Source organism: Talpa europaea (assembly GCF_964194135.1).
Source record: "Talpa europaea genome assembly, chromosome: 10".
In the NCBI taxonomy this organism is placed as follows: domain Eukaryota; kingdom Metazoa; phylum Chordata; class Mammalia; order Eulipotyphla; family Talpidae; genus Talpa; species Talpa europaea.
Genome location: NC_140077.1, coordinates 18,242,573 through 18,267,387, shown reverse-complemented (window position 1 = coordinate 18,267,387; position 24,815 = coordinate 18,242,573). Strand labels below are relative to the sequence as shown.

General features: G+C 52.9%; 1 protein-coding gene across 4 annotated transcripts in view; it reads right to left on the bottom strand.

Moving 5' to 3' along the window:
* The window catches only part of SH3PXD2A (SH3 and PX domains 2A), a gene marked incomplete at both ends in the record, with an annotated part of 203,516 nt that overhangs the window by 51,748 nt on the left and 126,953 nt on the right, over window positions 1-24,815 (bottom strand). For 2 of the 4 annotated variants that reach the window (XM_084244648.1, XM_084244650.1), the window contains 2 exons: window positions 3,233-3,277; window positions 23,091-23,119. In XM_084244648.1, the coding sequence (XP_084100774.1) occupies window positions 3,233-3,277; window positions 23,091-23,119 (74 nt within the window). Of the gene's footprint in view, window positions 1-3,232; window positions 3,278-23,090; window positions 23,149-24,815 lie in introns of those variants that run through there. The other 2 variants (XM_084244649.1, XM_084244651.1) reach the window with 2 other exon arrangements.

Sequence of the window (24,815 nt, the reverse complement as noted above, 5' to 3'; positions counted from 1 at the left end):
GGGGAAAAATCCACATACCCTCACCCCCACCCCCGCCCCTTGGAAAATTGGCCAGAGCTTTCAAGACTCTAGGACAGGAAAAAGTTAAAGAAAAAAAAACAAACAAGGAACGGACTCCACGCATTCCTGAGCACAGAAGACAGGCGGCAGCACTTCTTGGAGGCTACTTGAAGGCTGTGGGCTGGACAGATGGACACAGGTACTCTGTCCTTGCTGCACCCCCGCCCTCCCCAGCACACACAGGCTTGAGCAGCTCACTCTCGCTGGCATCTGCTCTTAGGGTGCTTCCTGCCCAGTGCTGCCTGGGCAGGCGTGAGTTGGGAGCAGGTATCCAGATGAGAAACCGCTCGGCAGGCGGGCCGCTGGGTGATGTCATCCCGCAGAGGCCGCTCTGGATCCCCTCCCAGCCAGAGCCTGGAAAATTGGGGGCTGGAGGAGTCAGCTGAGGGAGGGGGTGAGGGAGTGGAAGGAGCCTCTGGTCTTCAGATGGGAAGGGTTTGGCAGAGGCATGGAGAAGGGGTGTACCCGGTTCTAGAGAGCAGGGCCCTCCCGGGTTGGAAGGGAACTATGAGAGAGACTCATTCAAGGATGGTCCCCCTTGTGCCTTACTCAGAATCCCCCACTGGTTCTGCTGGGGTTCTGGTAGTTTCTGGGAGCCACCCTTGCCTCACATCTGCATTCCTCCAATTACCGCCTGGATGGACCTCTGGCTCCTGCCTGATCCTGGCTGCCAACTTAAGGCTTTTGTCAAGTAAGTCCCTGCTCTACCACCTTCAGTGGGTCCCCATCACCTGTGGAATGAAAGCCAAATTCAAGCTCAGTCTTTCTTGCCAATCTGAGTTCCCCACAGTTCCTGACAGACAACCCCCCTGTTCCAGGCAACATTCACAATTCAACACACATGTAGCACGTGCCCACTGTGTGCCAACCACAGTGCCCCCCTGCAGTTTTCTAAGCCTTTTCCTTAGCTGTTTCCCTTGCCAACCCCTATCTACCCAGTCATCCCTGCGCCTCCAGCAGTGCAGCCACAGCGCCTGCTTCTGTCCTCTGCTGAATTTCTGGTGGGTGCTGCGCCCCAATGTACATGTTAGACAAGAGTATCACTAGTAAGAGTAGAGAAGCGAGGGCTGGAGCCACAAGACATGGCATGGGAAACACAATTGCCTTCGATTCATGATGTGAAAACATATAATTTGAGCCCGAGGGACCGAGGTCCAGTCCCTGCTTTGCTCATACTAGCTCTGTGACCCTGGAGAGGACACTTAACCTCTCTGAGCTTCAGCTCCCTCATCTGTGGACAGGAGCAATAACAGTAGCAACTGCATGGGGTTGTTCATGCTTGGAATGAGGTGACAGGCTTAATACCCTATGTAAAGTGTAGACAGTTTAAAAAGCACACTGGAAATGGGAGATTTGGGGAGGAGCAAGAGAGGTTCAGGTTCCTCTGTAACCTCAGAGCCACCAGGCAGCTCAGAGGAAGGGCCGCAGGCAGCAGGAGAAGGGCAGCTCTGTCCCTGCACACGTCTCTCTCAGACCCCACCGGCAACCGGCACTTGACAAGCTGGTGCGCTCCTTGGGCACACTCTGGGGTGATGCCAGACCAAGCAACTCAAGGACCCCAATCTACAAGCATCTCCAGCATCAGTCCTGTCTCCTTGAACCCTCCAACATTCCAGATGGGGAAACCAAGACCGAGGGAGAAACCATGACTTGCCATACTCTAGCCTCTGGCTGCTTTCCCCTGGCCCGGACTGCCTCCCTTCAGCCACTCACTCCAAACAGCTGAACCCATCCTGAGACATCAAGTCTTCTGGTGAACCCTGTCCTGGGCTTTCCATGTTCTACATGACACCCCCTCCCTCTGCTGAATTTCTGGTGGGTGCTGCTCCCCAATGTATATTTTGGACAAGAGTATCACCAGTAAGAGTAGAAAAGCGAGGGCTGGTGCCACAGGACTTGGCATCTCCTCCTAGTCCCTCCAGTCCCTCAAACTGGTTCCTCCTTCCAGGCCAGACCAGCCTGCTGGCCTCTCCATGGGCCCTGGGGAAACCAGGCTATGTTTGGTGAATAAAATGTATTGTCGTGGGCCAAGTGGGCGCTGGCTCACTGGCTCGTGGAGAGAGGAAAAATGGAGAGGCGCCCAGTGATCAGCTCAGGCCCAGGCCCTCAGCACAGTCAAGACTTGATGCCAACAGCAAGGGGCTTAGTTCAGCTAAGGGGTCCTCATGCCTGCTGCTTTCTCCTCTGGTCCCCGCCCAGGATGTCCACCTGCCCACGGCTCTGAACCCTGGGGCTGACCCAGCCCTCCACCCTGACTCTTTTGCCTTATCTTCCAACCTCCAAACCTAATTGGCTGCTCTCAGATTTAGGCTGAGGAGGAGGTAGCAGAAATGGAGGGGCTCCAGAAACAGGGGGGTTCCTAGAAGACCCTTCTGAAATTCCCAGGCTGTTGTCCACCACCATCTCCCTCTAGCAAGTGAAACCCTACTGTCCGGGCTTTTCTGCCATAGTCCAAAAAGTCAAAGGCTAAAGGCCAGTCCCTACCACCTGGCTCTGTCCAGACACAGACCCATGTGCTGAGGGCCATCCTAGGCCAGCAGCCTGGAAAGCCCCCAGAGGCCACAGGCAACTCCCAGCTCTGGACCTTGGGGACTAGATATACTCTGACAGAGTCTCAGGACTCCCCATCTTGTGCCTCAGCCCCCCAGTGAGGCTCACTGGAGACCAGGCTCCTATGTTAGAGGCTTCAGCTCTTGTTCTCAGTCCAGCTGCCGGAAGCAGGATTAATAATCTCTGACCGGCTCATCCAATGAGGATGGACATTTGAGTTAAGATGATGGTAACCCCAGTATTATCTGAGTATTATGCCTGCCAGGCTCCCCATGGTGGCACTGCAACCACTTAGGGGGGTTCTGTCATCCCCTCAAGGCAGCATAGCAGGACATGGCAGAGCTGGGATGCAAAAGCACACACTCTGGGTCCAGAGTGCACGTGCTTACACACTGTGTTCAGTGGTCCTCACCCTCACCCACCATGGAGCACCAAGGTTGGATCTGAGACCCACCACAGGGCCGAGCAGGAAGGCAGAAGGCACAGCCAGTTGAAGGGCAAGAGAGGGCTGCCACACATCACAGAGAAGCATGTGGAAAGCGGCTTTGGGCTCTAGCCCCCCCCACACACGCATGCCTGGACACCACACACATGTTCGCACACATGCAAGCTGTGGCAGTACCTGTTACGTCCTTCTTGGGAGACTCAGCCCAGCTGGACAGCCACACTTCCGAGTCCCCCGAGAGCAAGCAGCAGCAGGAGAGAAGAATCAGAAGAGGAGAGAAAACCGTTAGGCAGGCAGGAGGTCCACCTGGCAAGTGGCTGCAGGCGCTGCGTTGGACCGGCGGGCGGAAGGCGGGGGAGGGGAGGGGAGGGGAGTGATTTCCTGGCCCTGGGCTGGCCTGGGCGTGGGCCTAAGTGATTACAGAGGCACTGAGCCACAGCCGACCGGGACAGGGATAATGAGGTGTCTGCTGAAACACAGGAATCCTCCCGAGTATAGAGGATCCTACACCATCCCCGCCTGGAACAGGGCCCAAGGGTTATCGCTGCCCTGCAGAAGGCAGACTGGCCCCTTCTCTCTGGCCATGTGGGTGGCTGGCCCCATAGGGCCTGGTGGCTCCAAGAATTCTCATAGCCCAGCAGGGTCAGTGGCCTGGATCTGGAACTTCAAACATCAGCTGGAGAGCCCCAGGCCGGTCACCAGCCCTGCGGCACCACATGGGCTCGGTCTCATTGTCTTGTACAGCCCTTGCCATGCCCGTTGGCTGAGGAGGACTGGTCCTGGGAGATGAAAGAAGCCTCATTTTAAAGTCTCACTTCCAACTACAATGCAGAAGGACAAGGACCTTCAGAGGGTAAGGGAGACGAGAGTTTTCTGCTCCGGGCTCAAACCGCCGTGTCTGATATGGGCCTCAGTTTCCTCATCTGTGAAATACGGTAAAAAGCTCCTCTCTTGCTAAGGAGGAGCAAACTCAAAATATCTAAAACAATATGATTATGAGATGTGATAGAGTGACACGGGCATTTCTAGACTATCAGAAGGTCTGCATATAAAAGGCATTAATACCCATAAAGTGAAATGGCTCATTTTCTCCCCAGTACAACGCCTTGAGGTGGATAGGCATCTTTCAGCCCCTCTTACAGGGGAGGAATTTGAGTTCAGACAGGGGAAGTAACTTGCCCAAGTGCCCAGGAGCACAAAGTTGCAGAGGCAGAAATGGAGCCAGATCTCGGAACACTCAGCTGGTGCTTTTTCTGCTATAATGTTCAGTGCCTCTAAAGCCACCAGTGGTGGCTTCAGTGGGCTGAATGAGAAGGACACGCTGAGACGCAAGCTTGAGAGACAAGTCCTTGTAAGAGTTGCTTGACCCAATAACAGACAGTAACAATAATCATCACAAATAGCAACAATACTCAACAATATCTAAACAGCATGTATTATATGTGAGGCATTGTGCTGACAGTTACATATAGTAACTCACACTAAACCTCAATGAAAAATTACTCCCACTATTTTTCAGATGAGGAAAATGAACCAGAGAGATTAAGTAACTTGGCTACAGTCACACAGCATGTGCACTATCCATCTCTTGTGAGGGCATGGAGATCGGAGTGATCAGAGTTCCATACTACACACCACTTAAAGCACCTAGCTTTCCTTCACTCAGCAAGTCACCTTCTAACTGCAGGCTGGCTCCCCATGCAGAACTGGGAGTGTGGCCCTTCCAGCTTTCACTGTAAACTAACAGTGAGGGGCTCTGGTGGACAATTTTGGGTAGGCCCCTGAGGTCTGACCTTCTGGATTTAAATCCAGGGTCTGTTCCTTTAAGGAAATCATCTACCCTCTATGTACCTGTTGGTTCATTTGCAAAAGTCAGAAAAAACGACATTCTTACCTTCTAAGTTACTGTGAGAACTAAATGAGGTGATACCCAGTAAGTGCTTGGCACAGCCTGGTATATAGTCGGTGCTCCACAGGAGTTAGCCACCACTGGCAACATCTCCCATGAGCTTGCTGAGTGTGAGCCCAGTTCTCTGGGTTTCATCAGTGTTGCAAGGAGAACTAGATGGCATTTGATATTGGATGCACCAGGAAAAAGAGAAACATCCCCGTGATACCCCTCGACACTTGGCCAGGTAGAATTGGGGGTAGAGGACTCTGGGAGACTGCATCCTCAAACAACCAGGGTCTGTGGTCAGACCCTCTTATCAGGCTTAGCAATCAGAAGCCTCCTTGGGCAGAAGTTATGCTGGCCCAGCTCTTTTGTAGAGCTGAGACAAAGCAGATATACCCAGAACCACCAAAGCTCCTGGGTGTATGACCAGGTGGGTCTCAGTTCAGAATGGAGGGCTTCATCGCCTGCTTCTGCATCTTGCTGGGGTTAAAGCTTCCTCCTGCTGTAACCCAGATGTGGCCAAGAGGGTTCCTGCGCAGCAACGCCCTCCACTGGGCAGACCTAGTGCCAGGCTCTTCCCAGCCCCACTGGGTCCTACCTGGCCTGTGGGTACCAGTTTAGAGGTACTCACATCTCTCTCCATCTTTGTTGCGCTGTGTATCTTCCTTTTTGGTTCCTTTCTGGGGTCTTTAGGAAGAAATCTTTTAGGAAAAGCTAACCTCTTTCAGTGAGGTAAGAGGAATTGTTTTGCTTGGGCCTGGAGACCCAGGAAGAATGATTCTGCTGGAAGAGGGGTCAGCAACCTTTTTCTGTAAAGGGCCAAAGAGTCAGTATTTTGGGCCTTGTGGGTCACACTGTTAATGCAAAAGCAGCCCTGACAGTCCATAGAAGAATAAATGGGTTGTATGCCAATAAAGCCTTATTTATAAAACTACATGGTAGGCGGTGGGCAGTGATTTTCCAACCCATCTCTGCTAGAGATGAGGGCCATAAGAGGGGGTGAGCTGTTGTCTTTATCAAAGGGGAGAGGCTCCTAAGTCCTAGGAAAGAGAAGTGGGGACTGTCAGTCCACCTAGAATAAACAGTCATAAGGTCTTTGCTGCTTGGAAGATATTTTTCAAAAATTATCTTGAAGGGTTTGCTGCTCTTCTAGGCCCTTGGGGTAAGGACATTTGAGCAGGTTGGGGGAATGGACAAGAAGTCTCTTCCTGTAAACTGAGCCCCCACTGCTGAGTGTGGAATACCCCAAGCTCTTGCCTGTCCCCTTTACCCTTCTCCTCCAAATAAGCAGACTTTCCCTTCTTTCACCAAAGGAAAATGGGAAGAGGACCAGAAATGAGCCTGCCTTTTTAAAAGATTTTTTAAATCATGATTTATTTCCCAGTCCCATGGATCCACAGAATTAATTAATCCAGTTCTGCTGTTCTCACCTCAAATGTCCCCCCTTTTGAGTGCCTTCCCTGCAGTCCACCCTCTCAAGTCCCCTCCCAGGAAGGACCCCTCTATCCCCACCCCCTGCCTCGTTACAATGAACAGAGGAGAGCCCCTGGCTCACAAATCCTGACCTTCTGGCCAGCAGGCAGACGAGGCTGATGGCTCAGGGCTGGAAAAATGGAGAGATGGAGAGATGGGGTGAAGGAGCAGGAGGCAGCCGCGGCCAAAAGAGCAGCTGTAACCGACAGAAACCAACTGCTTCCTGCCGTCTCTGCTGTCTCTACCACCCTCTCCTCTTTGATAGAACCAAGGGTCCCTCAGAGTCATGGGACCTGGTGGAGAGTGAGGGGCCCCAGACTGGGAATCTGCACGACTGGTTTTGCTGAGAAATAGCTGTGTGACCTCGACTTCTCTGGCAAATGACTCGACTTCTCTGGGCCTCACTGCTCACATCTGTAAAATCAAGCATTTGGGCTGCATGATGTCCAAGGTACACTTGTTTGATGTTCTAGTCTCTTCTAGGGGAAACTTGCTAGTCTCCATAACACAAGGACGCCACACCTGAGGTTAACATTTGCAGAGAACCTGACCATTTTTCCAGAGAAAATGGCTTGAACACAATATGTGGAGTGCTCGTGAAAGAAGCAGAGGGAGGTGCACAGGGCAGAGAACTAGAGAAAAACCAAACAAAATCCTGGTTCTTGTGCTTATTCTGCTCTTAGCTTGCTGACTCTCAGGTACTCTAAGCAAATCTCTGAGCCTCTTCCTTCTTCTGTAAAATGGAGACAAAAATGCCTTCCTTGTCTTCTTTGAAGGTTTGTTTCAAGACTGAAATGGCGGCTAATGTCTGTGAAAGGTACTCAAGGGATAGGGATTGGGCTTCTGGGGCACCTGCCCACCCCCATAGTACTCACATCCCTGCACAACCATTCCCCCTGGGCTGAAGACTTGGGGATCCAGGCCCAGAGAGAACCAGGTGGCTGCAGGTTCTGGCCTGAGACACTTAGACAGGAACCTAATTCTTGTTAGGTGCCGGTGCTTATAAGAAGTCAAAGATCGGGTCTCCCTGGCGGTGCAGCGGTTGAGTGCTGGGCTGCGAAGCTGCCCTCAGCCTCTGCAGCACCAGTTCAATCCCCGACTGCCGGGCGAGGGTCCCACATGGTGTGCAGACCTCTCCTGCCGCCCGCTGCTCCCCTCAGCAGTGTACTTCGGTCCTTCTGCCTGCTCTGCTCCCCGCTCTGGCTCTGGTGAATTCTCTCGCCCTCCCGCGCTTCTGACTGTACCCAGTGCTTGTATAAATAAATAAATAAATCTTTAAAAAAAAAAAAAAAAAAAGAAGAAGAAGTCAAAGATCAATCCTGCAGGCAGCACTGAACTTCAGGGCACTCCCCCTGCTTGCCCAAATGCTACATAAAAATACTGGGTAGACTTAAAATAGAAGAGATTCTCACAGGTTTGTGATAAGGTCTCTTTAGCCTTAAGTCACTTAACCTGAACCAGAGCAGTGAACTGCGTCCAGTTTACCCAAATCGAGTCTCACAACATGTTTCCAGGAATCATTCCGTGGTGCTAAGCAAGTTCCACCCATCCAAGTGAATAAATCCAGAGTGGGCCGAGAGCCCAGGTGGGAGAGACAGGAGGGAGCATGGCCAACAGCACAAAGTCCATGGGGAATAAAAGCAAACCCAAGGCTTGCAGGGGCCGGGGCAGGGTCACCCGCCTTATCGGCTGACACAGGGAAGGGAGGAAAAGCAGGCCCAGGTGAGGGGCCCTGAATGGAATGAATAACCCTCCTCTTCTCCTTGTCCTCCCATTCTTCAGGATCTCAACATGCTGAGCGCAGACCTCTCCCTCTTTGGGGAATTAATTGTTCTTACTCACTGCAGCCTTGAGCTGGTTTCTTATCATCTGATGTTTTCTAGTCTTTTATCCCCTTTTGTACAACTAAACCTGGCTATATTTGTCAAGTTTCCATGCTTCTTTTCCTTTTTGAATAGGCCACCAAGAAACTCAGCCACTGCTTTCAGGCTATAAAGTAATTAGGGCCTGACACCTGCTGGCACTATTATTTAACAGGAGGAGAAAATACCTTCCTATGAGCAGTTCCTTGCTACATCAGCACATAGTAGCTCAAATCTTTCCTATAGCCCACACAGGACAATAGTCCTTGACAGAGAAAGAATGTCCTTTACAAACAAGTAGTCGGGCTTACAAGATACTCACTGGATGGGGCCTTAAATAGCGCCTCCTACTCTGTGCAGCACAATGAAAGTGACATGAGTGCCATCCGGGAAAAGCATGACACAGATTAAGATGCCAAGACAAAAAAACAAACAAGAGCATGCACAGGACTTCCCCTAGAAAGTCACATGGGGGGGAGCTGGAAGTCTGCAACTGTTTGCAGCTGCTCACATGGGCAGCTCTCTGAAGCGGCTCCAGGGTAAGCAGCAGCCACCAGCTCATCATAAATACTTTTGACACTGAAAAAACTCAGGCCCTTGGATGGGAGGGGCGAGGGGTGAGGGGTGTTGGCTGCTACAGCAGCAGCTCAGACCCCAGGGCCTGCCTCCTACACACCCAGTCTTCATGGGGGCTGGCTTGGTGTGGGGGCGATCTGGACTGTCCCACAGGCCCCCAACTCAGCAGGGCTCTGCCCTGGGCTTAAGACTCTTCCACCCATCATTTGAAATCTTCCATTATCTATGAACGCAAGGTCCTATAAACGATGTACCTGGTCCTAACCAAGGCCTGGGTTCTGGCCCACAAAATTCTTAACTAAATAAAAGTGCTCAAGAAGAAATCTCTTAGAGCTGACTTCCTGCCGGGTGTCATCTTAAATACAGAAAGCAGATCCTAAATGGGAAGTCAGCCATTGTTTCTCTCCATGCCCCCCCACCCTTGCGCTGCCCCCCAAGTCTCTGGTTTCTTGGCGGTACTCCACAGGCTGGAAGGAGCAAGTGGGGAGTCAGAACCGAGAGAGAAAGAAATCTGCCTAAGATCACACAACAAGTGAGAGGCAGAGCTGGCGCTAGATTATAGAAGTTCCCATTTAACACTCACGCTAGGTGCCACGCAGGGCATTTTATGAGCACTATCTAGTTACAACAGCCTGCATTTCACAGATGAGGGAAGTGGGGCTCAAGAGATTTAAGATCTTGCCACAGCCCCATAGCAAGGAAGTGGTGGGCAGACTTGAGCCCGGGGAAGGCTGGTCGGGAATTGGGAACAAAGGGACCTAAATGAGGGACTTTATTCTCTGGATTCTCCCCGCCTGTAGGCCAAGCAGGCTCATTTATTTCTGCAATGCTTCTCTTTATAAATGCAGGCATCTTTCATTCCTTTTGCTCTCAGCAAGAAGGGGCCTGCCTCCGTCCCCAGGAGCTGCCTTTCCCAGAATCCAGAGTCGACATGGAGGCCACCCAACCCAGGGCAGGAATGCACCACTGACCTCGGCTGCAGTCAGAGAACGGTCAGCTTTCCGGCTCAGGTGGGGTCTGGGTGGGGTGGGGGCTGGTTCTGGAGCCACCCCACAGCGTCTTAGGGACTACATCCAGGGGCACCCGCCTAGAGTTAGAGACAGCCCAGCCCAAGTGGACGGATGGGAGAGGCCAAGGATGCCTAGTGGGGGTTGTACAAAAGCAGGTCACAGGCGGGTCCACCACACTCCCTCCTCCCCGCTGGGAAGACCAGGAGCTTCTCAGTTAAAGACAGGGGCTGTGGTTAGTCAGAGGTGGGGGGGCAGACAGAGGGGCGCTGGGTGGGGAGGCGGTGGGGTTCTGAGCCTCCACTCCCAGCAGCTGCTGCCTGACCCCGTGGCAGCCCCTCAGCTTGTGGCCTCCCCCGCACTTCTCAGGTTCTCATCTCCCCACGTAGGGGCGTTGGTGCACAGAAGAGACAAATTCAACACTTTTCAGAGCTCCAGGATTGCAGCCACCCCCGTTCCTGGGGTGGTCTGCCTTGGTGGTCCTCTCCCACTTACTGAGATTGCCCCCTCCGGCTCCCCCACCCACCAGCTACCCCAGCCAAAGCCGGATCTTTGAGGACGAGGCAGCAGCAGGGACAGGGGCCAGCCAAGCAGGATGAAGTGAGACGTGAGCAGCCGCTGGGTCTCTGGCCCCCCAGCTCTGCAGTCGACTCCCCCCTGGCTCAGTCTCCATGACAGCCGCGAGTGGGTGATAGAGTCAAAAGCAGTGGACACAGGACGCACATTCCCATCCCGGGACTACAAAAAAAAAACGGAACGTCTTGCTTTCTCCAGACTGGACTCTGACTCTCAGATTATCAATGAGCCAACCACCCACTATTTAACGGGCATTTACTACCTTCACAGCAGGGGCCTGGCTGTAACCAGCACCCTCTATGTCTGTCTCCAAGCTTCAGAGCCAGGGAGGCAGATATTTACAGCCATGGACACCCTCCCAGGGCTCCTACTGCACTGGGCATCGTAGAGGTTTGGGGATGGCATACAGGTTTGTAACGTGGCTTCTGCATCCACCAACCTGGCACCGCCGAGGCAGTTACAAAAGCACATCCTCATTCCCTGCATCTGCCCAGACCGCACCGGGAGGCAACTGAAGCAAAGCAAGGGTGGTGGTGGGAGATGTGCAACAGGGCTGTGTCCTAGAGGCCTGGACTGGGGGCCCCGCTTACAATGACATCTGGCTGAGCAGGATGGGAGTAGGGGTGAGGGGCAGGGATCAAGAGCAGAGTTCGGGCCTCCCCGGTGGCGCAGCGGTTGAGCGCTGGGTTGCGAAGCTGCCCGCGGCCTCTGCAGCGCCTGTTCGATCCCCGGCTGCTCCCCGGCCACCAGAGGAGGGTCCCACATGGCGCGCAGACCTCTCCTGCCGCCCGCTGCTCCCCTCAGCAGTGTACTTCGGTCCTTCTGCCTGCTCTGCAACCCGCTCTGGCTCTGGTGAATTCTCTCACCCTCCCGCGCTTCTGACTGTACCCAGTGCTTGTATAAACAAAAAACAAACAAACAAACAAAAACAAATAAATAAATTAAATAATTAAAAAAAAAAAAAAAGGAGCAGAGTTCACTCCTAACTGAGGTTGGGGTGATCCACTTCCCAGTTTGCCAGCTCCCCTCATCTTGCCCTGGCAGGATCTCTGTGTGGCTCACTGACTGTGTGGATGAGCTCCAAATGTCTGTTTAGTATTGTAGCCCTAGCAAGTGCCCTGCACATGGTAGGTGCCAATCCAAATTTGTTACTAGTCTCTCCAATCAGACTGTAAGTTCCTTCAGGCTCTTAACTCCGTCAGCACATAGTAGGACGATGCCCAGGATGACGCTCCTGGTGCTCAGACCTAAGGGTTTCATGGGGATACTGAGGCCTGATTTATCCTGCTGCCCAGGGCTTCCTTGGCACCAGGGTCTGCCCTCTTTCTAGTTATGGTTCAGACTCCTGAGGCACATGCAGGTCTTCTCAGCCTGGAGAGACTCTGAATCTGGCTTGTGTTGGGCAGAGTAGTTCAAGAGCAGGCTCCAAGCCCAGGGAGACATCCCTGAAAGGCTGCTGGCTTCTAGCATCTGCTGCCCAGCCCTTCAAAGAGATTTTTAAAAAATGTATCTATAACCATTATAGTCTTGTGGCAAGATGGATGTTGCAGGAAATGAGAGTCTGAGCAAGAACAAGTGGCTTATCTACAATGTCTGGTGGGAGCAGGCTCAGCAGGGTTCAGGCAGCCCCCCACGGTGTGCACCGGGAGCCCCTGTGCCTCTCCCCGCCCTGTCCCTCTTCCACTCTGCCTGGGTCTGGACCAATCCCCTGAGCTCTCAGATGCCACGTAAACAGTGCAGAAGGCTTGGGAAATCCCCACATCTGGCTCTCACGTGACCATGCTATGCCCAGAAGACCGCTGGGAGGGTCCAAGCTCTCGGGGAGCTCCGCGTTAACCCTTTGATACCACAGCTCAGACTCTGGGAGAGAAGACAGGAAAGAGACCTGCTAAGGGGCCTGTCTTCAGCTCGCTGCACAGGTAGAAGAGGGGGGACCACATTCCCAGCTCCCTCTGGTCTTCACCTGTGATTCCAAAGGGCAGCTCTTTCCGCCAACCCGGGCCAGTCCACCACAGGGGACGCCCACTGGACAGATTCCTTCCTTGATGGGGCCAGTCAGACACTTAATGAGCACCAACTAGTGCTGCCTGGCTGGGGGGGCCACGGCTGTGCAATCTTCTGGACTCAGGTTCATGCCCCCCTTTCCACAGGGGAAGCCACGTGTCCCCCAGGAATCCACTGGAAGCCAAGATCACCTAACGATAAGGTTAGAGAGAGTCTTAGGGGAAAGTTCTCTGTGGCCCAAGTGTATATATTAAGTTTATCTAATTTTTTCAGTTTCAGCAACGCCAGCAAACCAGTGGCCGTGTGCAGCAGAGTCTCTGGGGCAGCACTGCCCATAGGGACTGGAGGACAAGGCTCGGCCAGCTGAGAGGACGTGGCACACTTGGACACTAATGTTGAGACTGACCAGATGTCCTCGGCATGGCCACTCTCTCCCCTCTGGGCTGAATGGTGTGCAAACCTCAGCGAATGGGGTGGAGAACCCACCCCATGAGGTTCCTGCTCACTTTGCCCCACCCCCCAGCAGGGCTCTTGGGCATGGTATTATAATTGCTATTTACTTTCTTCCCCCCTGACTCAGCTGAGAGTGCAGAGGACAAGGCCCTCATCATTCTGGCATCCCTGGGTTCCCACCATAGGGCCTGGCACAGAGAAGGCACCAGAAGTTCGCTGGACAAACCTGTAAGATAGCCATGGCCAGAGCTGGGAAACTCAGATCCTGGTCTGGCAGGAGCCACCTAATCTAAGAAAGCCAGTCCAGAGCTGGCACCTATTGGGAGCCATGCTACTCATGTCATCTGACAAAAGTCCGGGCTTGGGGCAGCTTTCTGAAAAATCAGGAATCTCGTTAGCTGACTCCAAGATTCTCCTCATTTGTTTATGGCTAGTTTCTACCATTGCTAAAAATATGCATTTAAAAGTAAAACTGCAAATACTGATCAATTACTGAATAACCAATTTGATGGCAAATGGCACAGCATGATACAAATATTACATTTTTTATAAAATTAGTCCTTCTCTGCCAAAAGGCAGTCAACATTTGGCCTTACATTAACAAGTAAAAAAACTTCTGGGAACAAAAGGCTACAAACATCCCTTGGCCAAGTCTTTAATATGGAGATGTGGTCTTTTGAGGCAAGAGCTAATTGGAGAAGGAAATTCTATTACTTTAAAGATAGCAGTTGGGTGGCAGACATGATCCATGCTCCAAGTGTAAGAAAATTCCTGATGAGCCAGGAGGCGCCATAGCTGACTCCTGCTAAATTCTTCCTGTTTGTTTAGGGCTGATTCCCCTGGAGGTGACAATTGGAATGGTAGCTGTTAGAGTATGCATTCAGGAATAAGTCAACAGCAATTTTATGACTGGTCGAGCTAAAACAATATAGATAATAATTTCTAAATAAAAGCCTTCTGTTTTTTTACACTAATCAATTAGTTATATGTTGGTCTAAACTTTATAGGTTAGTTAGAAATAATCTTTGTCTCCCTCCCCCCAGGTAACTTCCTGCCCTTTGTTTCCCTCAGCCCATAGTTAATCGTTCACCATGGCAAACTTAGAAATGTTAGTTGTAGACACACAGGCTTTTTGCTAGTAATAAAATAACTGTTAAATTGTTTAAAGTAAATAACTATTTTGAAAACATTTGTTTAGCAACTGTGCCTTCTTTAAGACAAAGACTAATAAATGTTACACCTCTGCCGGAAGGCAGACAGACCCTTGGCGGCTCCTGAAAAAGGACATGTGATGATTGTTATCTTCCTACCTTATGCTTGTGTACTCACGATTTGCTTAGTATAAATAAAGGGCTGCTGAGCCCCTCAGCAGGATGATGTCAGCACCCTGATCAAGTGTCTGCGTCTCCTCATTCCCCTTTCCCTTCCCTTACCTTTTCTGTACAATTGTGCCCACGCCTTCCCATCCTTCAGGAACCCCTGACACCCAGACTGCTGCGGCTGGCTCGCAACAGGCACCCACTCAGAAGCCTGCTTCCGATCAACTCAGCCTTCAAGGGAACCCCCTGACCCCGGGAGAATGGCTACTAGTGTTGGCTGAGTTCAGAGCAGAGAGCAGCTGAGGCCATTGAAGAAGCTGGGACAAGTGACCCCTTCATCAGAACCCAGCGAGCAATGCAAATGGGCAGCCGAGGGCGGCTTCAGGAGCCCCTGGGCTCCAGAGAGGGATGGTGGATGGCAGGAAGCTGATAGCTCCAAACTCACCAGGCCCCCCTACAGATCTGGGAAGAGGGATGTTAAGCTCCGCGTGTTTGCAAGGCATCCCCGGGGGCCACTGCCAATGTACAAAGTCAGTCTTGGTTTGGTCTCTTGTCATTAGCCTCTCATCACTGCTTCACAAGGACCTCACCCTCCTGGCAGGGAGGGACAGTTTATGCAGCCAGCCCAGACCCTGACCCATGGTCAGGGGGATGAAGGTGGTCCAGTGCTGAGCGGGGGAGACCCTGGATAGCAGGGAAAGACAGTCCCCAGACTCCTGCAGGCACCTTCTCCTAGGAAGCCATCCCTAGGCACCAGGAGCAGCATCAGGAAGCGGGTCCTCACTCTGAGCCCAGGGAGGTGAAGGGGCTTTGCACAGTCCAGTCACCTCCAGGTCTAACAAGAACAAAATCCAACCTGAACAAAATGCCTCTTCCCACCAGGTGCCTGGGGCACACGTGGCAATGAGAAGACTCAGGGGGCAGAGCAGAAGGCGTCGGGGAAAAGCACTTTTTTTTTTTCCTGTAAGCATGTAAGTTTTACGAAACTTTGGAAAATTTTTCTTTGCCTTCACGTTTCAAAACTGACAGATTACAAAAACACCGCGAGCCAACTCAGCTACGCCTGCCACGCTATTTCTAAACAAAGTAACTTTAGATCAGAAAAAGGTGCTAAAACAACAAGTAATGCACATTTCTCCCCAATCTGTGTTTTCCACTGGCTTCATCATTACTGGAAAGGCCACCTCTCTGGTCACATGTCTAGAAACCAAAAAGCCAAAGCAAGGAACAAGCTGTTTTTTGACTGGGCCACCACGTGGGTGCTCCCCCCACCCGCCGCCCCCAACACTAAACCTCATAGAAATAAAAGGCAGGTGAAGCAGCCTCTGCTGCTTCCTGATGAGGCTGGAGGGGAGGTCAGTGGCCTGTTAATATAGTCATTCTCCAAGACCCCAGCGCTGGGCAGGTGAGGAAGACAAGTCTCGGAGTCCTCTCCTCTGACTGGTCCCCCTCCCAGGTTGGCCCCTCACCCCCATAGGGGAAGACAACGAATACACCTTCAAGAAGCAGCCCCACCTAGTCAATCACAGAGACACCAGCCCTTCTGCTACCTCACTACCCTGTCTCCTGACATGGCTATCAACCCGCGTGGACAACCCATTGCTGGTTTGGTGTCAGAATCTTGCCAATTCCTGGGCGCCACCCCCAGAGACACTTGTTCTGTAGGGCTGGCCAGGGCCTGGGTCTGAACCCCCAGGAGCAGGCTGTGCACATGCTGTTCCTGTGAAAGCCCCTTCTATTTTCTCAGCAGAAGCAGGATGAGAAGAGGGTGGCAGGAGTGGGGGTAGCTGAGGAAGCAGGGCCGAGGGAGCCGAGGCTCCTTGCCGGCTGGGGACTTCCTGCCTGGGAGGCTGGTAGGTGATTTTGGGGTTCGTGGAGCCCTCCCTTTGCCTGCCCCTGCTTCGTGTGTGTCCAGGCCAGTAGGGCAGTGGGCTGCGCAGGCGCTGGCTGGGATTCGTGGCACAGACAGACACACGCGTGAGCAACGCACTCACTTTCTCCATGGTCTCACAGCCACATGGGCTGGCCGCGGGGCTGCCAAGTCAATCAGCCGCCTTTCATTTCCAATTAGTTGGCTTTGAACACCAGGGGTGACATCAGGTTGAGGACCCAGAGCCATGAAAATAAAAACTGTTTAAAAACACCAGCCCAGGGGAGAGGTGCCAGAAGGCAATGCCTCCACAAGATGTGTTCAGTTTTGGAGGGGCCCCTGGAGGGGGCCAGGGAGGTCTTGGCTGTGTTTGCTGAGCAGTCTGGGCCTTTCTCACTGGAGATGGGTGACGTGGGCAAGCAAGAGCCTTGGAAATTACTTTGAAAAGTCTTGCTGAGATACTTTCTGAGGCTGCCTCTCCATACTCATCTGCCCCCTGCTCACTTCCACCGCACTGGACACCTTCCCTCAAGCTCCTCAAGCTTATTCCAGCCTCCAGGTCCTGTGCGTGCTGGGCTGGAACACCTGAGCAGGTGAATCTGAGGTCCTGTGCACTTTCCACTGACTGGCGCACAGTTAAGCTGACCAGTGGCTGAGCAGCAGAGTCCCGTGAAGCTCTGATGTCAGTGTGGTACGTGGTGCTTAGGTCACAAGTTCCAGAAATCTACCCTTAAGTAACGTGTTTCTTCTGCCAGAAGTACCTTGAAGGTGGTGATCCAGGTTACTACCTCAAGTACTGGGGGGCCTTGAGGTTTCTGTGTTTTGCTGAATATAACGTTAAGGGAAAGTTGCATTCATTGAAACGAAGAATGTAGACAGCTCAGCATTGACTAGCGGTTTTAAATCAGTGGCTTTGGTTACACATAGGTCAAGATATGGAGAGAAGAGGTGTCGGCTCTGCGGCGTATAGCACTTTGAAGAGGAAGATCATTCATTGAGGCAGTTTTCCAGTTTTCCACTTGAAGACATGAAGGTCAGAGGAGAGGCACTTACCAGTGAGAGCAAGCACACAGCAGGAGCACCCCTATGCTCGTCTCAGTCCCCCAGGACACATATCCAGCCACTCCCATCTTGGCCAAGCATCCCTGCCCCCCCTTCTATTTGATTCCCACATCTCAGGTAGCACAACTCATCCTGCCTGGGTGCCATGGTGAGACCCTGACAATGGCCCACCTTCTGAGCTGAGCAGTGGGCTCTGTGGGGCCAGGGGTCAGCAATCCCTTAGAAGAGGTGCACAGGCCTCAGGGCTGCCTGCCCTGGGAGGGGAGTGGAGGTTGCTGCCATCTGCTCCGTCTCATCCATCTCCTCAGTGTGGGGTCAGCAGAGCGCTGCTCTGCTCTCGTCCTCAGGCCATTACCCCACTTCACAGAGAGGAAAGCAAGGCACAGGAAGTTAAGACTTGCACACAGCCACACAGAGCTGGCACACGAAATGTGGCATTTGGCTCCAGAGTCCATGTTCTTAACTACAGAACACTCAGCAAAAGCTGGTCTAGGTTGCATTTCTTCCCCGGCCAGGTGCAGGGCTCACGGGCTGGGAGCAAATGCTTCAGGTGGTTTGTTTTACTCTCAGATCAAAGATTCCTTCTGATCTGAGGGTTCCTTTCAGAACTCATCAATAAATACGACATCCGAAGCCTGTTACTGGGAGCTCGCTAGGTGCCAGTCAGGGTTCAGCAGGCCCTCTGCTCACTCCGTCCTTACATCTAAGTAAGGCAGGCTCTACTTTCACCCCTATTTTCCAAATGGGAACTCATGAACAAATACATGGAAGAGCTGGGCTTGAAACCCCGATGTCCAAACCTAAACTCTTAACCCGGCAACCTGCTTCTCAATGAAGCTACAGCTGATCTCATTAACTCCATCCAAAAATGCAGATTTTATGATCACTAAACTGAAAGCTTTCTGAGCTAACTGCTTTTCCAAAGAAAAGCAAAAGTAAACAGGATTTCATGGGAACATCAGCCCTAAAGAACAATCTTGCAACACGCCTGAACAGCCTCACTTGCATTTCAACGAACTACAGCTTATCACAGGCCTCCTGGGTGGGATGGAGCCCAGGTCCTGGCCTGGCAGCAAGCCCAGCACGGGTGATGCTACGGGATCCAAGGCCGCCTGCGCCCTCTAGTGGCGCAACTCAGAACTCCCCTGCCTGGGGAGCCTGCTCCAGTCCCCTCGGAGCAGAGGTGACACACACTTCAGGGGAGTTAATCACAGCCAACAGTATAGGCCCTTCCTACTGTTAGGCATCACCTTCTTGAATCTCTGCACCTTCCTGCAGGTGTGGCTACCACGGCCACGCCATTTTACAGGTGTGACAGTTTCATGTGTCAATCCGTCTACTAGTCCTGCTACCCAGCCATATGTCACTGTAGGTGCTGTGGATGCGATAAAGCCAACAGTGGCTTCCAGTGAAATTATTCTAGATACTGGGGTGGGTGGGTTGGGGTGCCTGGGTCAATTGGCTGAAAGATCTTAAGGGACGAACTGAGGTTTCACTGAGGAAGACATTTCACCTGTGGACCATGGACTGTGACCCCAGCCCCACTGTGGACTGCGGTGCCCACCTGTCCTTGGATTTCAGATTTGCTTAGCCAGCCCCCACAACTGTGCCAGCCAATTCCTTGCAGGAAATCTCAATACTGGTTCTGTTTCTCTTGTTGAACCCTCACTGATACAACAGAACAGGTGAGATAAATGAGCTTGGGTGAACTGACTGGCCCAAGGCCACATGACCAGCAAGCTGTGGGGCTGAGAGCCCTGGCACCTGAATGGCGCATCCCAGTGCCCACACCAGGCATCACAATCCTGCTCCACGCCCCTCCACTGTGCTGCGATCCTCATCATTTCTCCTGTCTCTTCCCCTTGTCAAGCTCCATTCACCAGCCAGAAAATCTTTCTGAGAGCTAAACCAGATCAGGTCCCCCTTGTCTCAGAATCCTTTAGTGGCTCTTTATCAAAATCCCTCAAATGGCCTGCAAGGTCTGTGCTGCTTCCTCTACCCCCAGCGATATCTCTGCTCTTGCCTCCTACCACCATGCCTTCTCCTATTTTACACCCCAGCCACAAGCGATAAGCAAGGAGGCCAGCATGCTCCCACCCCAGGGCCTTTGCACTTGCTGTATCCTTGGCCAGGACTGCTCTTCCTCAAGTAACCTCTCCCCTCTCTCATGTTTCTCTAACGGTATAGAGTCTATACATGGTTCATCACCCAGAGCAGACCCCAGCTCCTGGAGGGCAGAGGCATCCCTTATCCCCTGCTGGGTCACAGATAACAAACAAGAAAACCTGCAAGATAATTTGAGGGTGGCCAGTGAAGTGCAGGGAAGAAGATGGGTGACTTAAGGGGATAGTTTCTCTGAGGTGAGAATGAAGCGGAAATCGTGAGAAATTCAGGTGAATGAATAGGGAACAACATTCGAGGCAGAGGGAACACCAAGTGCAAAGGCTGTGTGGTGAGAAAGAACTTGACATATATAAGGACCGGAAGGTGACTGGTATGGCTGAGCAGAAAACGCTGGGGTCGGCAAGCCCAGGGCGGATGGACAGGCAGTGGCCAAAGCACACAGGGCTCTGTAAGCTGGGCTAAGGGGTTTGTTCTGGGTGGGAATTTATGCAAAAAGTACACTATTTGATACATATTTTGAAGAGCTCACTCTAGCGATGGGATGGAGACAGTCTGGAAAAGCAGAGGCCAAGGCGGAAGCTGGGTCTTCCTGCAGAGACAAAGGAGACTTCCAGTATGGTGTGATGGTGGGGACTTGGAGAAGTGGACAGATCCACAGGTCAGCTTAGCAGGTGAGAGAAGAGAAGACTTGAGGGTGTCGGGCTTGAGCAACAGAGTGGATGATGCCAGTTACTGGGATGGGAAAGAGGCCAGAAGGAGCAGGAAGGAGCAGGTTCACTGCAGGGAGGGAGGAGAGATAAATCTGAAGCTCCACTGTTTTCCAGTCTTCCAGATCACCAGTTCTGCCTCCTCCAAGTGGCTGTAAGCTGCCTGAGAACATTCTTCCTGTTGACTCCACCCTCCCAGGCCTGCCTTGGCTCTGTGCTCAGAAGACAGCCCTCCAAGAGCTCCTCCAAGAAGCTGGGGCTTTGGGGACTAACACATGAAAAGTAAGCAATGTGCAGAAGTCCCTGGCTGGGGAGTCCCTGGGAAGTGGTGGCAGCTCCATTGCAGCCGGGGGGACCCTAGACATGGGCTCAGATCTGCACTTTGCAACAGCCTGTGGGCAGCCACCCTCTTGGAGCCTCAGTTTCTCATTTGTTAGACAGGAATCCGGTCACCCACTTGCAAGCTGGCTCTGAGCAGCAAATGATGAAACATGCAAATTGGCTACTAGCACAAAGTAGATGCTCATGAAATCATCAAAACAGCAGCACTTTCCCAAGGTTTTCTAGGTTGCAGGCAGTATCCTAAGCATGAGAACATATTAGTTTATCGAATCTTTATTTTAACCATATGAGCTGTGTATTAGCTGGAGTTCTCCAGAGAAACAGAACAGGATGTGTAGAAATGGAAAGAGAGAGAAAGGGCGATTCATTTTAAGAAATTAGCTCACACAATGGGGGGGGGGGGGGCGTGTGGTGAGCCCAAGATCTGATGAGGAAGGTTGCAGTTCAAGGCCAAAGGCGGTGTGCTGGCCAAACTCTTTCTGGCTTGGGGAAGGTCAGTGTTTGTGCTGTTAAGACCTTGGATGAGACTAACCCACATTATGGAGAGTAATCTGCTTTCCTCAGAGCCAGTGATTCCAATGTTGATCTCATCCCAAAACACCTTCACAGAGACATCCAGAGTAATGCTTGAACAAAATACCTGGGCACCATGACCCAGTCAAGTTGGTCAAAATTAACCATTACCAGGTGGGTATGAATATTAGCCCCAATTTACAGACGAGAGAAGAGGCACAGAGAGGGTAAGAATCTGCCCCTGGAGATAGGCCTGACTCTGAACCCTGCCCTCTGGCTCCGGAGCTGGCGCTTTCAGCCCTGACCCCAAGTGGCCATTATCATAAGTGCAACAACATAAATTAAATTTCTCCATCCATTCTGTTCCTGGCCTCAGAGTAGAAGGCAGAGCAATGGAGGGAGTTTTCTCTGGCTGAAGTGGCCTGGGTGGGGCCTGCCTGTGTAGAAAGCAGCACAGAACTGGAGTCTCAGAAGTCCAGGGCCGGGGGAGACTTCAGAGCTTATCTGTTCCTGTCCTTGCCATTACAGGGGGAAACTGAGGCTCAGAGTAGAGCCTTGCCCAAGGACTCAGCATTCAGGAAGCAATGCCAATATAGATGATAGCAGTTGTGCTGTCCTCAGGACTGGTCCATGTTAACTTATTTAATCTCCTACATGTGAGGTAGATACTACTGTCATCTGTGTTTTAAAGAAATGAGGAAACTTAGGCACAGAGTTTTGAAATTTTCCAAAAGTCACAGTTATGTGTGATCCCAGGCTCAACCAGTATACTGCACCCTCAAGGCCCAGGGCAAGTTTCCTGGGGACAGGGTTGTGCCAGAACCCCAACCCACAAGGTAGCCCTTCCTCCCCAGTTCTCCCTCCTGGCTAAGGCAATGCTGCTAGTCAGCGTGTTCATGGCAGCACCACCTCCTGTTGACCGAGGAACATGCCCTCCTGTACCAGGGGTGCATACCTGAGACACGCCAGGGCCGGCTAACTGGCACATGTGCACACACATCTCGCTCACACTAGACATGCCTCAAACAGGTACACAAACACACAGGAACAGAACAGGTAAACATACATTCACAGCATCTGATTATGAAGACCTGTAATGTCCATACACAACCCCATACACACATGCTCCCCATACACAAACCAGGACGACTTTCCCCAAGAAAGCTGGAAGCAAGCACTTAAACACACAAAACATACAAACTCATACCCACAAACAGACACACCATATAATTTCTCCTACCCCGGTTCCCACCTCATCTGTCACACAGGGCACTCACCTCTAAAGAGCCACAAGTCAAGGCACTTGGAACACAGATCCCTCCCCACACTGGTGATTAACACAAACCTCAAGTTTACACATACTTCCCACCTCTTCAAGGGCCAGAGCCCCAGATGGCCAACCACCCATACCCATAATTCACCATCCCCATAAATGCAACACACACACAACAACATATAGCTCCAGGTGCCTATCCCTGACACTCAGCACAGCACTTAAGTCCTGCAGACCACACACCAGGCATGTGCTGAGCCCAGCCCTGCCCACCCTGCAGGAACCCTCTGACCCGAGATGACAGCGCTCAGCACACAGTGTCCCCTGAAGACTCACCCTGCCTCTCTCTCTCTCCACCCCCTCCACAAACTCTGGGGGCCGGCACCTGTTAGCCCAATGCCTGGTGTTTGCTCCCCTCCCATGCCAATCTCCGCCAACCAGGCTACCATACACCGCCCCCACTCTGGCAGCAAGGAGAAGGTGCTCAGAGCTGGGGGTGGTGGAGAAAGTCTGTGCTGCAGGCATGAAAAACTCATAGTCACGCAAGTGCTGCCCCCCCTCCTTTTCCATCTTGGATCTCACCTCCCAGGAGGGAGAACCCTGAGTTCCCATTAACCCTTTTGTCACCGCCTCACTTTGGAGGACCCTGGGGGAAGTTAGGGCAGTGCCCACCAGTGGTCAGCAAAGCCAGGGTGGCGGTGGGGGCAAGGATCGGGCTGCTGAGGCCCTTTGCAGGCACCTCTACACCCCCATGCACCCTTGTTTATTCCCACGGGGGAGATCAGAAGGGAAGGTTCGCGTGCCAAAGAGCATGGGAGACAGGCTGGGGACCGCGGCAACTGAAAGCAGCAGCTCTCCCCGCTGCCACAGGGCCGGCGGGTAAGGTCAAGCCTCCAGAAAGTCGTCCGCAGGATCCGGAGAGGCGCGCGCGCACGAAGCAGGAGGGGAGGTTGGAGGGAAAACGCGCGGAGGCTCCCTACCTGATTTCCTCTTGGAACTGCCATAGTCCCTGAAAAAGAAGCAACAACAGATAGACATGGTTAGGGCGGGCGGAGGCGCGGGGTTCCGAGGCTGCGGGCTGCGGACTGCGGCTGCAGGGCGCCCGCGGGCCGGCTGCGGTGGGTCCCTGCGCGGGCGCTGCTGCTCATGTGATCCCGGCGGCCGGCGAGCCGCGCGCTCCGCAGCCGCACGCACAGCGCGCAGCGCGCCAGGCCCGCGGGTGCCCCGCCGGCCCAGCCTCGGGGCGCGATCAGCTGCTCCGCCCAGCCCCGCCCGCCCGCCCGCGGGCGCACCCCACCCCACCCCACCCCACCCCACCCCACCCCGCGCGGACCGAGCTGCTGGGCGCCACCCGCTGCCCTTTGCTGGGCGCACCTTCCTTGGTCCTCCACGGAAGGGCGGAGGAGGGGGTGAGGCAGGTTCTCCGGCTCTTTGAAATAAGGAAAGTGAGGCCCCAGAGGTGGTCACTAGAACCCAGGACCCCTGGGCGCTGGGAGCCTGCGTGCTCCCTGCTCCTGCAGTACTTCCGCCCCCAGTTTTTGCATTATTCTCACCGAGCCTTTAAGTCATGACTGGAATGCCAGCGCATCTTCCAGGACAGACCCCCTTCTCCTGCCGGCCTCCCCATAATTAGACTTGCTGACCCTTTGATTCAGGGCTGCCCCCCTAAACCCAAAGGTCCCTGAGGTCACACTGTGTGGCCTGTTTCCTCCCACTACACCCCTCCCCCCCAACCCGTGCTTGGCCTAAGCTGTAGGGAAATAGTGGCTATAGGCTGAATGTTGAACCTTTTTCCTTAGGGACTCAGGCTGGGAAACTGGGGGTTCATTCAGTAGGGGTGAGGGCAGAGTACAGTGCAGGGTATGGTAGCACAGAGCCAGGAATGGTAGCAAAACTGCAAGCACAGGGTTCAAGGCCTGTCGCTGCCATCTGACAATAGCTGTTGGATGACCATGGCCACTTAATACCTCCCGGCCTCCACTTACCCCAGTCAGGAGCCCATCCTGCCCAGGTGGCCCAAGATCAGCGCAAACAAATCTGGTCCTCAGGCACCCACCAACTCCTACCATTCACCTTTCCTCAGGGATGTCAGGTGGGACTGGCTGGGAATCCACCTGGAGACTAGAGGAAATGCCTTTCATTTCCCCCAAGAGTCAGTCTAGAGCAGTTGCCTGTCTGTGGTCACTGAAGTAGCCAGCCAGGTCTGCCTGCTGACAGGTTCAACCACATGGAGACTCCCCAAGATTCCAATTCTGGATGTCTGGGGGTGGTATGGGCTTTGGGGGTATTTGTGAAGCTCCAAGGTGTTTGCCTGCACAGATAAGAGTAAGGCTCCCCCTTTTTCAGGTTCCTTGGTTTCACAAAGTTTGGGCCTAGAACCCAATGACTAGCAATGCTGGAGCCAGGTCCAGAAACCCACATTCTGGACACGGTCTCCCTCTGCCACCCGCCTGCTTGAGCAGCCCCTTGGTATTCATGTCTCTGTCAGTCCTCGCATCCATACCAACAGAGAGGTCCTTATGCCCTTTTATGGTGAAGAAACAGGTTCAGCCAATGCTAAGGTCACTTAACCTGGGGAAGCCCAGCGGCTTAGAAGCCCATTAGCAGGAATGAAAACTCTGGTGTGTAGGAGGCAAGAAGTGCTGCAGTAGAGGAGAATCTGGTCAATCTCTTCCCTCTGAAAGGGGTCAGGAAGGTGGGGAAAA